The sequence below is a fragment of the Schistocerca cancellata genome, chromosome 7, assembly GCF_023864275.1.
Source record: "Schistocerca cancellata isolate TAMUIC-IGC-003103 chromosome 7, iqSchCanc2.1, whole genome shotgun sequence".
Taxonomy (NCBI): Eukaryota; Metazoa; Arthropoda; class Insecta; order Orthoptera; family Acrididae; genus Schistocerca; species Schistocerca cancellata.
The window spans coordinates 260,849,699-260,862,105 of NC_064632.1; the positions used below are offsets into that span (position 1 = coordinate 260,849,699).

The 12,407-nt window shown below is 42.1% G+C and overlaps 1 protein-coding gene across 1 annotated transcript in view; it reads left to right on the plus strand.

Annotated features, from left to right (window-relative positions):
* LOC126092724 (pickpocket protein 28-like) overlaps positions 1-1,053 on the plus strand; it is a 94,838-nt gene extending 93,785 nt beyond the window's left edge. The window contains exon 11 of the mRNA XM_049908448.1: positions 830-1,053. Within this exon, the coding sequence (XP_049764405.1) occupies positions 830-1,053 (224 nt within the window). The remainder of the gene's footprint in view (positions 1-829) is intronic.
* Positions 1,054-12,407: the final 11,354 nt, after the last annotated feature.

The window sequence follows — 12,407 nt, forward strand, 5'->3', positions numbered from 1 at the left end:
CACTATGGAGTAAGAAGACATATTCAGAGTGCAACAGTACGTACTTAGTCCGCTGCCGTTGCAAAATACGTCCGCTACCACTTCTCGCGAATCTGAGACGCCTTTCAGCTACAACACGGAGTCCAGAAGAGATGATCTGACGAGAGAAGCTGGCTAAGTGTAATCACGAGGAAGGGCAGTAGTTTGTTTTGGTTTCTGTGCTAAAGCGCTGTCGAGAGGAATACACTACCTGGCCTCGTTGGTATAAATAGACTTCAATCAGATCCTCTTCCTCGGTGTGCTTAGATGTTCACATGCAGTATCCAGGTGTTTACAGCATGCTAGGCTGGGGGCAGGGGGAGATCTTTCAACGAAGTGGCAAAAGTTGTTTCTTTTTGGCCACTATTTTGTAAGTTTTCGTTATATAATTAGCAGCTAATGCTTTAAAGCTGGACTTTTCGGTACTTTTACTCTTGTACCTGTGGAAGTTATTGATACCCCTCCTTGCACTTTCCAGCATGACTGTATTTTGTAGTGGACTTGGACTTGTTCTACTGACTGACCCCCAGTGTCAGTATGCAGGTTGCAAAGAATAGTTGCAAGTGCTGAGTGCTCTCGGAATCCATGCTTCAGAACTACTCTGTTAGTGATTTTCCTGCCCAGAAGTTTGCAGCGCACTTGTATTTGCCTTGCTACTGACCCACAGAGCCAATATGCAGGTTGAAAAGAATTGGTGCAAGTACAGAACCCTGTGGGAGTCCATTCTTCAGAGTTGTTCCGTTGCCTAGCTTTTACAGCGAACTTGCCCTTGCTCTGGTGGCTGACTCATGCTGCCTGCACTGTCCTGCAGCAACTATCGGGGGCATCCTGGGCCTGTGCCTGGGGGGCAGCCTGCTGAGCGTGGTGGAGCTGGCTTACTATGCCACCCTCTTCCCGTGGCTGCGTCGCCGCCCAGCGCCGCCAACGTCGCAGAAGCTCCACGGCCGCCATCTGAAGTCGGTGGCTCCGTGCACTTGCCGGGTGCTGCCGCCCGCTTACGGTGCTGCCAATGGACGGCTGCCCTTCTTCTTCTAACACCGCCAAGCGAGGGGATGGTGTCTGGTAACATTCGGATTGCCAAAAACTGATAAAGTTAAACCTGATATTCTTCACACGTATCGAATATAGTAGTAACTTATTTGACTGCTGCTGGGTAATGCTGCCGACAAGCGCCGATGTTTCTAGAGAAGAACACCTCCTAATTTTCAAAACATAAATGGAATGAGGAACACCAGACGCTATTCGCGATGAAACTTTAACTAACAATGGGCGAGAAAATGCTGCCAACTCTGTCCCCCTGTTGTTGGACTATGGAGGTATCAGGATCCCTGGTAGAATTAAGCAGAAATTCCCGTCTCAACAGATTCCGTAATACCACCATCTAAGCAAAGGGAAATGCATGCAAAAAAACTGTGTTTCTGTATGCCATTGTATGAATGGTATCAAGGCGAAGTTCTGCCATCACAGCTTCTCTCAGCTGTTCTGTGCATGGTAGTTAGTTAGTTTCATGTTCCCAGAATCATTTGTGCAGTTATTCGTTATGGTGTGGAACGAGCCGTTTTACATATGTAATTTTTAGCTTGATGTTGACCATTTGCAATTTTTTTCTAAATTTTCTACTTTTTTATTATATTAAACACAGAGGTGAATTAGACATACCTGGCCCTCAACTTTTACACATTACAAAAACAGAAACTCTGCTACAGAACAGAAGGCATAACCAAGGAGAAACTTATTCACTCTGTTTTCTGATTTAATTTTGCTGTCTGACAGTTTATGTCACTGGGTAAGCGATGAAAAATTTTGGTGGCTGCATTGCGCATCACTTTTTGTGCTAAAGACAACCTTCACGCGTACTAATTAATCTCTTTTCTTCTTCTGACATTGTAATTATGTTCATCATATTCCATTTTGAACTATAGTGTTTTATTTGGAACAAACTTCATAAGAGAATAAATATACCTGAAACATTAGTCAAATTTCCGAGCTCCTTAAACAGATATCTACAATATGATCGAGAGTAAGCACCAAATATTATTCTTGCAGAATCTTTTTGAGCAATGAAAGCTTTCTCTCTCCAAGGTGACTTGCCCCAGATCATTATTCCATGTGATATCAGTGGACGAAAATATGAAAATCATTGCAACGTAATGATTTGTCTCATCTCAAGAATTGCAGTGATTCTAAGTGGAAACGTGATTGTTTTGGGAGTTCCAAAATGCGCTGTTTCCAGTTTAAATTCTCATCAATATGGACAGCTAAAATTTCTGAAGCCACCACCCTAGTTATCATTTGCTCAATATGTGTTAAACTTGTCATTACTGAAGTGGTTATAGACGTGTAGAACTGAATGTGTTGTGTCATTCTGGAAATTGAGAGTGAGGGCATTTGCAAAAAACCACTCTTACTACTTTTAAGAACATTATTTAACATTTCTTCCGTTGATGTGTGTGTGTTTGGATTTATTACAGCACTAGTGTCATCTGCAAACCAAAAGGAGTAGTTTTAGTTGTTGTATAATGGACGGGAGAAACAATAGTACACCTAATAATGGGCGTTCTGGAACCCTGTATGAGATTTCTCTCCATTCACAAATCTCTCCTGCTTGCATTGGTCGAATCATTAAGTGCAAATTTCTGCATTCTTTTGCTTAGATGTGATATCACACTCTGGCTGGCTATACCATCAGTCCGTAAAACCTCACTTTATCCAAGAGAATATCATGACTGACACCGTCAAATACCTTTGATACGTTATAAAAATACCAACCGATGCTATTTCTTATTTAATGCTTGTAAAATTTGGTTAGTGAACGTATAAATAACATTTGCAGTGGAGCAACTCTTCTGAGATACAAACTATGATTTACTGAGGATATTATTTTTGCTTTGTTGGGATACTCTTCTAGAATACATCACCTTCTCAGTTCTTTTTTAAAATGATGTTGGCTCCTATCACCTTCCTTGTAGAGGGGCTTAACAGCATATTTTTGTCTCTTTGGAAAAATACCCCAAGTTAGTGATGCATGACATATTTCAGCAAAGACTGCAGTTATTACATAGTGACAAGTGTGTGGTACTCTGGAAACACCATCACATCCAGATGCTTTTGCTCTATGCACATGTCCTTGCAGTCCTCACGGGCAAACCAAAATCATCTTTTATAGTCCTTGAAAGGGGACCACTGAATCCCTGTTTCCTCAGAATAGAACCAATCCTGTAGCATATACTACATGCGTAAGGTGAAAACCTCTAGACTTAGGCTCCACCTCATCATTCTCATCACTCACTTGATTCATGCTTAGTCGATAGCATAACGCTCGACTGATCTGTTTCTCTCTGTAGCCATTCTGGCGGAAGTTAACTTTAAGGTGGACCATCTTAACTGACAAACATTAAGGGTCTGAGATGACGTGAATCCTGTAAACCAAGGTATGAAATTCTCCTTAAAGTTGCATGGTGACACCTGATAGCCAGAAGATACAATCAGTGTGTTTCGAGAACGAATTTTCACTCTGTGGCAGAGTATGCATTGATTTAAAACTTCCTGTCAGATTAAAAATGTGTGCCGAATCTGGACTCAAAAACCTGGACCTTTGCATTGTGCAGGCAAGTGCTCTACCGACTGAGCTATCCTAGCACGACACACAACCCGCCCTCACAGCGCGACTTCCACCAGTGTGTCTTACCTTTCAAATTTCACAGAAGTCGCCCTGCAGATCTTGCGGGAGTAGCACTCCTGGAAGAAAGGATATTGAGGAGATACAGCTTTGCCAAACCTTAGGGGATCGCGTAAGTTTACTTCCTATAAATGTCATGCTCCAATGTACCATCATCTTTCCTCCTCCCCAGCACGTCGAGGAAGGGAATGCAGCAACACTTTCCCCCTCCACAGTGAAGCGAATATCGGGTAGATTGAAATCACATGTTATAAAAAGCTGCGTAAGTTCTAACATATCGTTGATTAATATTTATCTATCAGCAATGTCTGATGTTGATCATCTTTGGAGGCACTAGTTGTTTACAATGACCTTTATAAGATCCTACACCCTCTTTTCTATTCATAAATGCAATGTTATCTTATGATCTTTTATCACAAATGTTTTGTCCTGCCTATTAAGCTGTGTGACCCTGCTAGAACTCTGTCAGAGCTACTAAAAACAATAACACTATCACTTTAAGAACTTTTAGAATAAATGAAGCTTCTTACTAACGTTAACCGCGTCTGAACGTTAATTAGGCTGTCATACTACTTCTGGTGCATTCAGTTGGCAAACAAACCGAGCGTTGTACCCAGAAAAAGTACACGATTCACTATCACCTGTAATTATTATTCTGGTAACTGTTTCCCACTAAAGCGCAGTAACAGCATTTACCACTGAGCCATGAACCAACACTAACTCACCTCGAGAGTTTTACTCACGACAATCAATAATTCTGATTGCCTATACCGGTCGCCACGTCCTGAAAGGACGAATCTTGAGAGTGGTGTTCTTTCAACTTATAACAGATAATGAATTTGTAATTCAAGAAACATAATTATAACTTTTGTACCAGTATGAAAGTAACAACATCGTAAACGATTTCCTTTTCAAACATTACTTAACGAACTTTTCATAAGCCACATGAAGTTAGTAAATGTCATTAAACTGGCAATACATTAAGATTTATAGTGTGTAAATTTAAACAAGTGAAATTTAAGCGAGCATTATAACAAAGCGACACATCAGAGTTCTGCATCTCCACTTTCTTTCTTTAATAAACCACACGATGATACAATAATTTAGCACACATTACTTTTAAGACACAATTTAATCAGAGTAATGGTAGGTACTCGAAATGACATGGTGGCACTGGTTAGCCTTAACTGTCAATAGAATGAACCAAAAGCCCCTTTCAATACAATTTATGTTAACACAGGCTGTCTCTCCTGTACATGAACAATGAAATAACTTGTCTGTAGCTTGCCTTGTCAGATGCAGTGATGTTGAGAATGTGGTGCAAAAATGCTTCCGCAAATTCTTCACATCCCTTACTAATTACCTAGACCAGACTCCATAATGACTACCTTTCAGAAACATTCTTGAAATAAGATGGTGGAACACAATATTTTAGCCTATATGAGTCTTGCATCCACGGCGACGATTTGCATGAGACGACTTATTAATGCAGAAGTGCTAATTATCGATTCCTTCCATGAATTGTACTAATGGTAGCAGAAATATTTAATGTCTTGAAGACAGTGCTCACCAATACGTGACCTCATTCCAGTACAGTTAGCAGGTTTCTCTTTATTGTTCAGTTTATCTGCTATATACTTCGTCCCATACAAAAAAGTTCCCAAAACGGAAACAATAAAGCATGCCTGCCAATCCTACATCGGCGCTGTCCATTGGGTCAGCCTACTGCGGACTTTCACTGACAGAAAAGGCGTTCACTACATGGAACGACATGTCGAAAGACTTGCTCGTGAAAGGCAAAGGTCCCGAATTCGAGTCTCGGTCCGGCACACAGTTTTAATCTGCCAGGAAGTTTCATATCAGCGCACACTCCGCTGCAGAGGGAAAATCTCATTCTGGAAACATCACTCAAACGTTTCAACTATCGACAACACACTATGAATTAAAAAGTAACGCTATTCCGTTACATGTTGTCTTTCTATATATACTGTCTTTTAATTCCTACTTCGCGTAGCTTCGTCCATCGAGGATTTGAGTTGCCACTCACATTGTTCTCTCGTTTCCATTGTGCATTGAAAATGACGGTCTAGTCACCTATCGAAATATCGGCGGTTGTCATAGCTGTTACCCGGCAGCATTTGTGTGAGTCATTTGAAATGGCAGGGTTTGTCGCCTTTTGTGTGTGGTACTTACATGATCTGAAAAACGGGGAAAGAGATTCTTTCAGTAATTATCTCAGTGAGGGCCTCTCATAGTGGAATAATGATCTGTTTGGATAAACTGCCAGTAAGTTCAGTAACAAAATCAGCAGTTTCTCAGCTTAATCAATAGCAAAACGACGAGTGCTTGTCAAACACTGTGGGATTTGTCTTCTGTCATGAAAAACATGTACCGTGGTCGGCTGCCGCCAAAAGAGAGGCATATCCATGGTTTAAGAATCTTGGATCACAGCACGAATTATGCACATGTGTTTAAATCATAGCGCTTTCCACCTTTCCTGTTGTGCATGAGAATAAAGAAATTTCAAATAACCGAGCTTTGCAATGAAGCAGAACAACTTGAGTTATGTAGTATTTTTGTGTGCCAGGCACAAGACGCAGTTAAAAACTTTCTTTCAGACAATGGTTACTAGAGAGTTTCTATTCCAACATTAGTTATAGTGTTGTTTGACTGACCTTGCGCTGATGTTGAGCTTAATCGCATAACAATGTTTGTTCTCATTGTGCAAAAGCGGTGTAGGTGTTTATGCATATGTCTGGTATGCACATACTTTGACTTGCTTAATTTTACATATTTCTTTGAATGACCATTTCCGGAGATGCTATATAAATATTGTCGATATTTGCAGACATTCTTTCTGAATTGCTATTTCAATGCTGATTATCTTCCCAATAAGAGATTCAATTAAAACGATGTTGCAAATAAATGTTTCTCATTTTTATTCGTGCATATTTCATGTAATTTTTCAGTGGTTCACAAAAGAAATGATTGTTATAGTAATTATTTTCTTAATAATAAATAATTTATCTCGAATTGCCTGAATTTAGATATGTAGTACTGTTATGAAACAAATATATTTAATGTTAAGTAAAAAATTGTTATTAAAATTATTTTCCTTGTAGACCATTAATAACATACTTTTGTATGAAATGTATGTTAAAAATAAAAGTAAAATTTAGCTGTAAAAGAGGGGTAATTATTATTTTTTAACTGTAGTACTCCGTGCTGCAATACTGGTATTTATTAGCCCACAGACGTATCTCTTTTAGTGTAAAAAGGTATTTTCAGCAAGTGTTATGTTCCAGTCAAAACTATGACGATACTCTTATTCAACGGCTTAATTAATTTCCGGACTATCATTGAAGTATTTAAATCACCTTATGGAGACATAAAAAACTTTGAAAAACCAAAAGAACGAACACTTTCGACGGAAATATCCAGAAAATTTTAGTAAGTGAATCCAGACACAACCTTTTAGTGTCTGATCACGCGAGGGAAACACAGATGTCACCTGAACATGGAAAAATTAATTAGCGCTCTTTGAAGATGCCTTTTTCATAAAATGGGGAATGTATCTGCTGGTATAAATACAAATATTGCACCACCAGAAAAGAGTTTTATTTTTAAAGGTATCCAGAATACACTCCTGGAAATTGAAATAAGAACACCGTGAATTCATTGTCCCAGGAAGGGGAAACTTTATTGACACATTCCTGGGGTCAGATACATCACATGATCACACTGACAGAACCACAGGCACATAGACACAGGCAACAGAGCATGCACAATGTCGGCACTAGTACAGTGTATATCCACCTTTCGCAGCAATGCAGGCTGCTATTCTCCCATGGAGACGATCGTAGAGATGCTGGATGTAGTCCTGTGGAACGGCTTGCCATGCCATTTCCACCTGGCGCCTCAGTTGGACCAGCGTTCGTGCTCGACGTGCAGACCGCGTAAGACGACGCTTCATCCAGTCCCAAACATGCTCAATGGGGGACAGATCCGGAGATCTTGCTGGCCAGGGTAGTTGACTTACACCTTCTAGAGCACGTTGGGTGGCACGGGATACATGCGGACGTGCATTGTGCTGTTGGAACAGCACGTTCCCTCGCCGGTCTAGGAATGGTAGAACGATGGGTTCGATGACGGTTTGGATGTACCGTGCACTATTCAGTGTCCCCTCGACGATCACCAGTGGTGTACGGCCAGTGTAGGAGATCGCTCCCCACACCATGATGCCGGGTGTTGGCCCTGTGTGCCTCGGTCGTATGCAGTCCTGATTGTGGCGCTCACCTGCACGGCGCCAAACACGCATACGACCATCACTGGCACCAAGGCAGAAGCGACTCTCATCGCTGAAGACGACACGTCTCCATTCGTCCCTCGATTCACACCTGTCGCGACACCACTGTAGGCGGGCTGCACGATGTTGGGGCGTGAGCGGAAGACGGCCTAACGGTGTGCGGGACCGTAGCCCAGCTTCATGGAGACGGTTGCGAATGGTCCTCGCCGATACCCCAGGAGCAACAGTGTCCCTAATTTGCTGGGAAGTGGCGGTGCGGTCCCCTACGGCACTGCGTAGGATCCTACGGTCTTGGCGTGCATCCGTGCGTCGCTGCGGTCCGGTCCCAGGTCGACGGGCACGTGCACCTTCCGCCGACCACTGGCGACAACATCGATGTACTGTGGAGACCTCACGCCCCACGTGTTGAGCAATTCGGCGGTACGTCCACCCGGCCTCCCGCATGCCCACTATACGCCCTCGCTCAAAGTCCGTCATCTGCACATACGGTTCACGTCCACGCTGTCGCGGCATGCTACCAGTGTTAAAGACTGCGATGGAGCTCCGTATGCCACGGCAAACTGGCTGACACTGACGGCGGCGGTGCACAAATGCTGCGCAGCTAGCGCCATTCGACGGCCAACACCGCGGTTCCTGGTGTGTCCGCTGTGCCGTGCGTGTGATCATTGCTTGTACAGCCCTCTCGCAGTGTCCGGAGCAAGTATGGTGGGTCTGACACACCGGTGTCAATGTGTTCTTTTTTCCATTTCCAGGAGTGTATTTATTTGATGTCATCTTTCATGTTTATGTGAATCAAAAAAGTTTTTTACTCGCGCTGCTGATAAGAACTGGACGAAGGTGCATTCTAATGAACACGGTCTCAACTACAAGGAACTTTGAGCCGACGGATGGCTGTTATGTTGACATACAGATCCAGTTAACAAGCAACAAACGATGTAACTGCGAATCCTGTAGAATTGAAAGATACTGACAATAACTGCAACTTGGAAGAAACATTGCTCTTAAAAAAGGACTACTTTTGTATTAAATGCTTAATGTTATCCTGGTACAAAACTATAGTTCTCCACTTAATAGAATAGTAGCTTGAACATCATCTATAATGTTTAGTCTTTAATGTAGACGTAAAGACGTAATTTTCGCTCTCCTTTGCATGTTCAATATGATCTGGTATGAACCTGTGTCTTGATTCTTAATATTCTATTCTCAATTTATACCTTTTGTTTAGAGTGGATAGGAACCATTTTCTTGTAGAATAAATGCAGGAAAGGGTAGTGAAGCAGGGCAAGATATAGCTATCGTGGAATTGGGAGAGAGTAATAAATTATCTTTATTCTTTTCAGAAGTAAGGTATGTATTAACAAGAAAGTCGTGGTGCATACAATTTGTTTCAAAAACAGTGTTGTGTTAGAAAGGAGTCGATGTACTATGTATACGTGATCACCGTGCCCCATCTTTGAGGTATAATCAAAGTAACATACGAGGTATAATAAAAACGGAACGGAAATTTTTTGATTTTCTTAAAGAATCTTTACTTATTCGTCAACATCAACGTAGTTCTCTTCAACGGAAACCCCTCAGATATACGGTAATACACTTGTGCCAACGCTTTTTCCAATCTTGAAAGCACTGCTGGAACTCGCTTTTCGTTATGGTATTCAGTTCTTTCAGCGATTCTATTTTTATCTCATCACTGGTGGCAAAGCGACGACCTTTCGTGGTTCTCTTCAGCCTTGGGAATAGAAAGAAGTACAGGGGGCCATGAGCGGCGAATACTGTGGCTGAGGCAACATAACGATTTTATTTTTTGCCAAAAAATCATGAAAAGTATTGAGCTATGAGCGGGAGGATTATCATGACGCAGTTTCCACGAGTGGTTTTCCCACAAATCTGGTCGTTTTCTTCGGAATGCTGCGCGCAAACGGTTCATAACTTCCAGGTAGTATTCCCTACTGACCGTACGATAGTAATGTAGGAACTCATGATGCGCTATCCCATTGTAATCGAAAAAAAAACAGTGACAAGAACCTTCACATATGATCGAACTTGTCGAATTTTTTTCGGTGTTGATCCTCCAGGCAGTTTCCATATTGACGACTGGGGCATGCTTTCTTCGTCATACCCGTATACCCATGTTTCTTCACCTGTTACAACCTTCTTTAGAAGTTTTTGATCGTTGTCGACTTCATTCAGCAATTCCTGAACGATATCTACGCACCGTCGTGTTTGGTCGAAATTCAACAATATCGGAATTAGCTTTGCTCCTACACGTTTCATGCCCAAAATATCCGAAAAGATTGCTTGGTATGAGGCAGAGCATATGCCGACATCATCAGAAACCTCTCTGATGGTGATTCGGCAATTTTCCAGAAACATTTTCTTTACTTCTTCCACATAATCGTCTGTAATTGATGTAGTAGGGCGTCCATGGCGGTCGTCGTCTTCAACGTCTTCTCGACCCTCTGTGTAACGTGCATACCACTCATAAATTCTTCTCTTACTCACAGTAGATTTTCCAAAAGCCACAGGCGACATTTAAAATGCGGTGCTACACTTTATTTATTTTTCTATCGAAATTTAATCTAAATTCTTTGAGCCATCTTTTTCGAAAGTAAAAATTCGCTTAGCACTCGGAAACACGTATAACTTTTTCACCTGTCAACTCTGAAGTGAATATCAAAAACAAATGAAAATTCAAATATACATCAGGGGCAGGTGTACCGACAAGATAATTTTTTTTAATTGGATGTATACAGCTCGCGACATTAAAAATTCCCTTTTCTTTTTGTTCACACATATAGCGGCCGAGCGCCTAGGCGTACAGGCCACGTGCACAGCACATCCGTCAGGCGGGTCCCGGACAAGGCAGGGGCCAGCCGTCGGCCGCCAAGCGAAGTTCGGGAAACACCGGCAGCCGCTAGGAATCATTCGATACGCCGCTAGAGGTCTCGATATACACGGACTACTTCATTGCGCATAGACACTTTACTGAAAATAGTACGCATAGTATTCTGGCGCAAGCAGTCCATTTAAGGCCGCGCTCAGAAGGCAGAAAGCAGTCTTCGCCGGGTAAGCCGCTCTGCCAGCCGCCGAGATTAACTGTTTTTCTACAAGCAGGGACTTACTTTGGTACCTCGAGGAGGACGCGAAGCAGTCCACCGCCGCTACGCCGCCGAGTCTTGCTCCCGGGTCAACCACCACGCTCCGAACCATCACCAGTCCCATTGTGGCCTACGAGGGTGGCTGGATCTGCAAATTATGCTGGCTGTTGACTTTGGCTGCACCATACTCTAAAATCTCTCTTGTGTTGTGGACGTTGATTATCAGCGATTAAAGTGTAATTCCAGAAAACGTAATTGATATATTTGGTTTTTTATTTTTATTTTTTTTACTGAACTCCGTTGACAACATAATTCTATCTACTTTAAGTACTTTTGAGCACTGGCGTTCGGCCAGTCTAGTTAGTGGTCTTATTAATGATATTTCTTCAAGCTAGAAACTGGGATGAATGCACTGAGATGTGTGGCCAGCAAATGGTGAGGATGTCACCCTAAAATCCTCCTCAACTTTTATAGGACACTTATGAGACCATTCTCGGATTGTGGATGTCTATTTTATCGTGAAGGGGCAGGAAATTCGATATCGAAGCTAGAGAAAGTTCAGTATTGCTGTATTGGAATATACACTGGAGCCGTGATATCCATACCTACCAATGATCTCCTTGTTGAGGCAGGGGAACCACCACTCAGTATAAGAAGGGAAAATCTTGCGAATGAATTCATTTTGAAAAGAATCTCTACTACCTAATCAGTGGAATAACGAAATATTGGTCAGGCACCGAGAAATTTAACTGTTTCTCTGGAAATAGAAGAAAGCAACTTATTATGAAATCTCTTGAATGCTGGGTCTTGCATGAAAATAAAATATAGAAATATTAAACTTCCTGGCAGATTAAAACTGTGTGCCGGACAGAGACTCTCGCAGGAGAGCTTCTGTAAAGTTTGGAAGGTAGGAGACGAGGTACTGGTGGAATTAAAAGCTGTGAGGGCGGGGCGTGAGTCGTCCTTGGGTAGCTCAGTCGGTAGAGCACTTGCCCGCGAAAGGCAAAGGTCCCGAGTTCGAGTCTCGGTCCGGCACACAGTTTTAATCTGCCAGGAAGTTTCATATCAGCGCACACTCAGCTGTAGAGTGAAAATTTCATTACAGAAATATTATTTATTACCAGCATTCGTAGACCCTTTTAGCCACCGAGAAGAAAGTGTACTAATCGTTGATAAAATTGTACAGTATAAAGATTATCCAGATTTCGAGATTGAAATGAACATTTTGCTGAAAAATTTTTCCTGTGTCTGACGAAGATTTATACGGACAGGTCTAAGACCATCGACACTATGTCCAATAGACAGC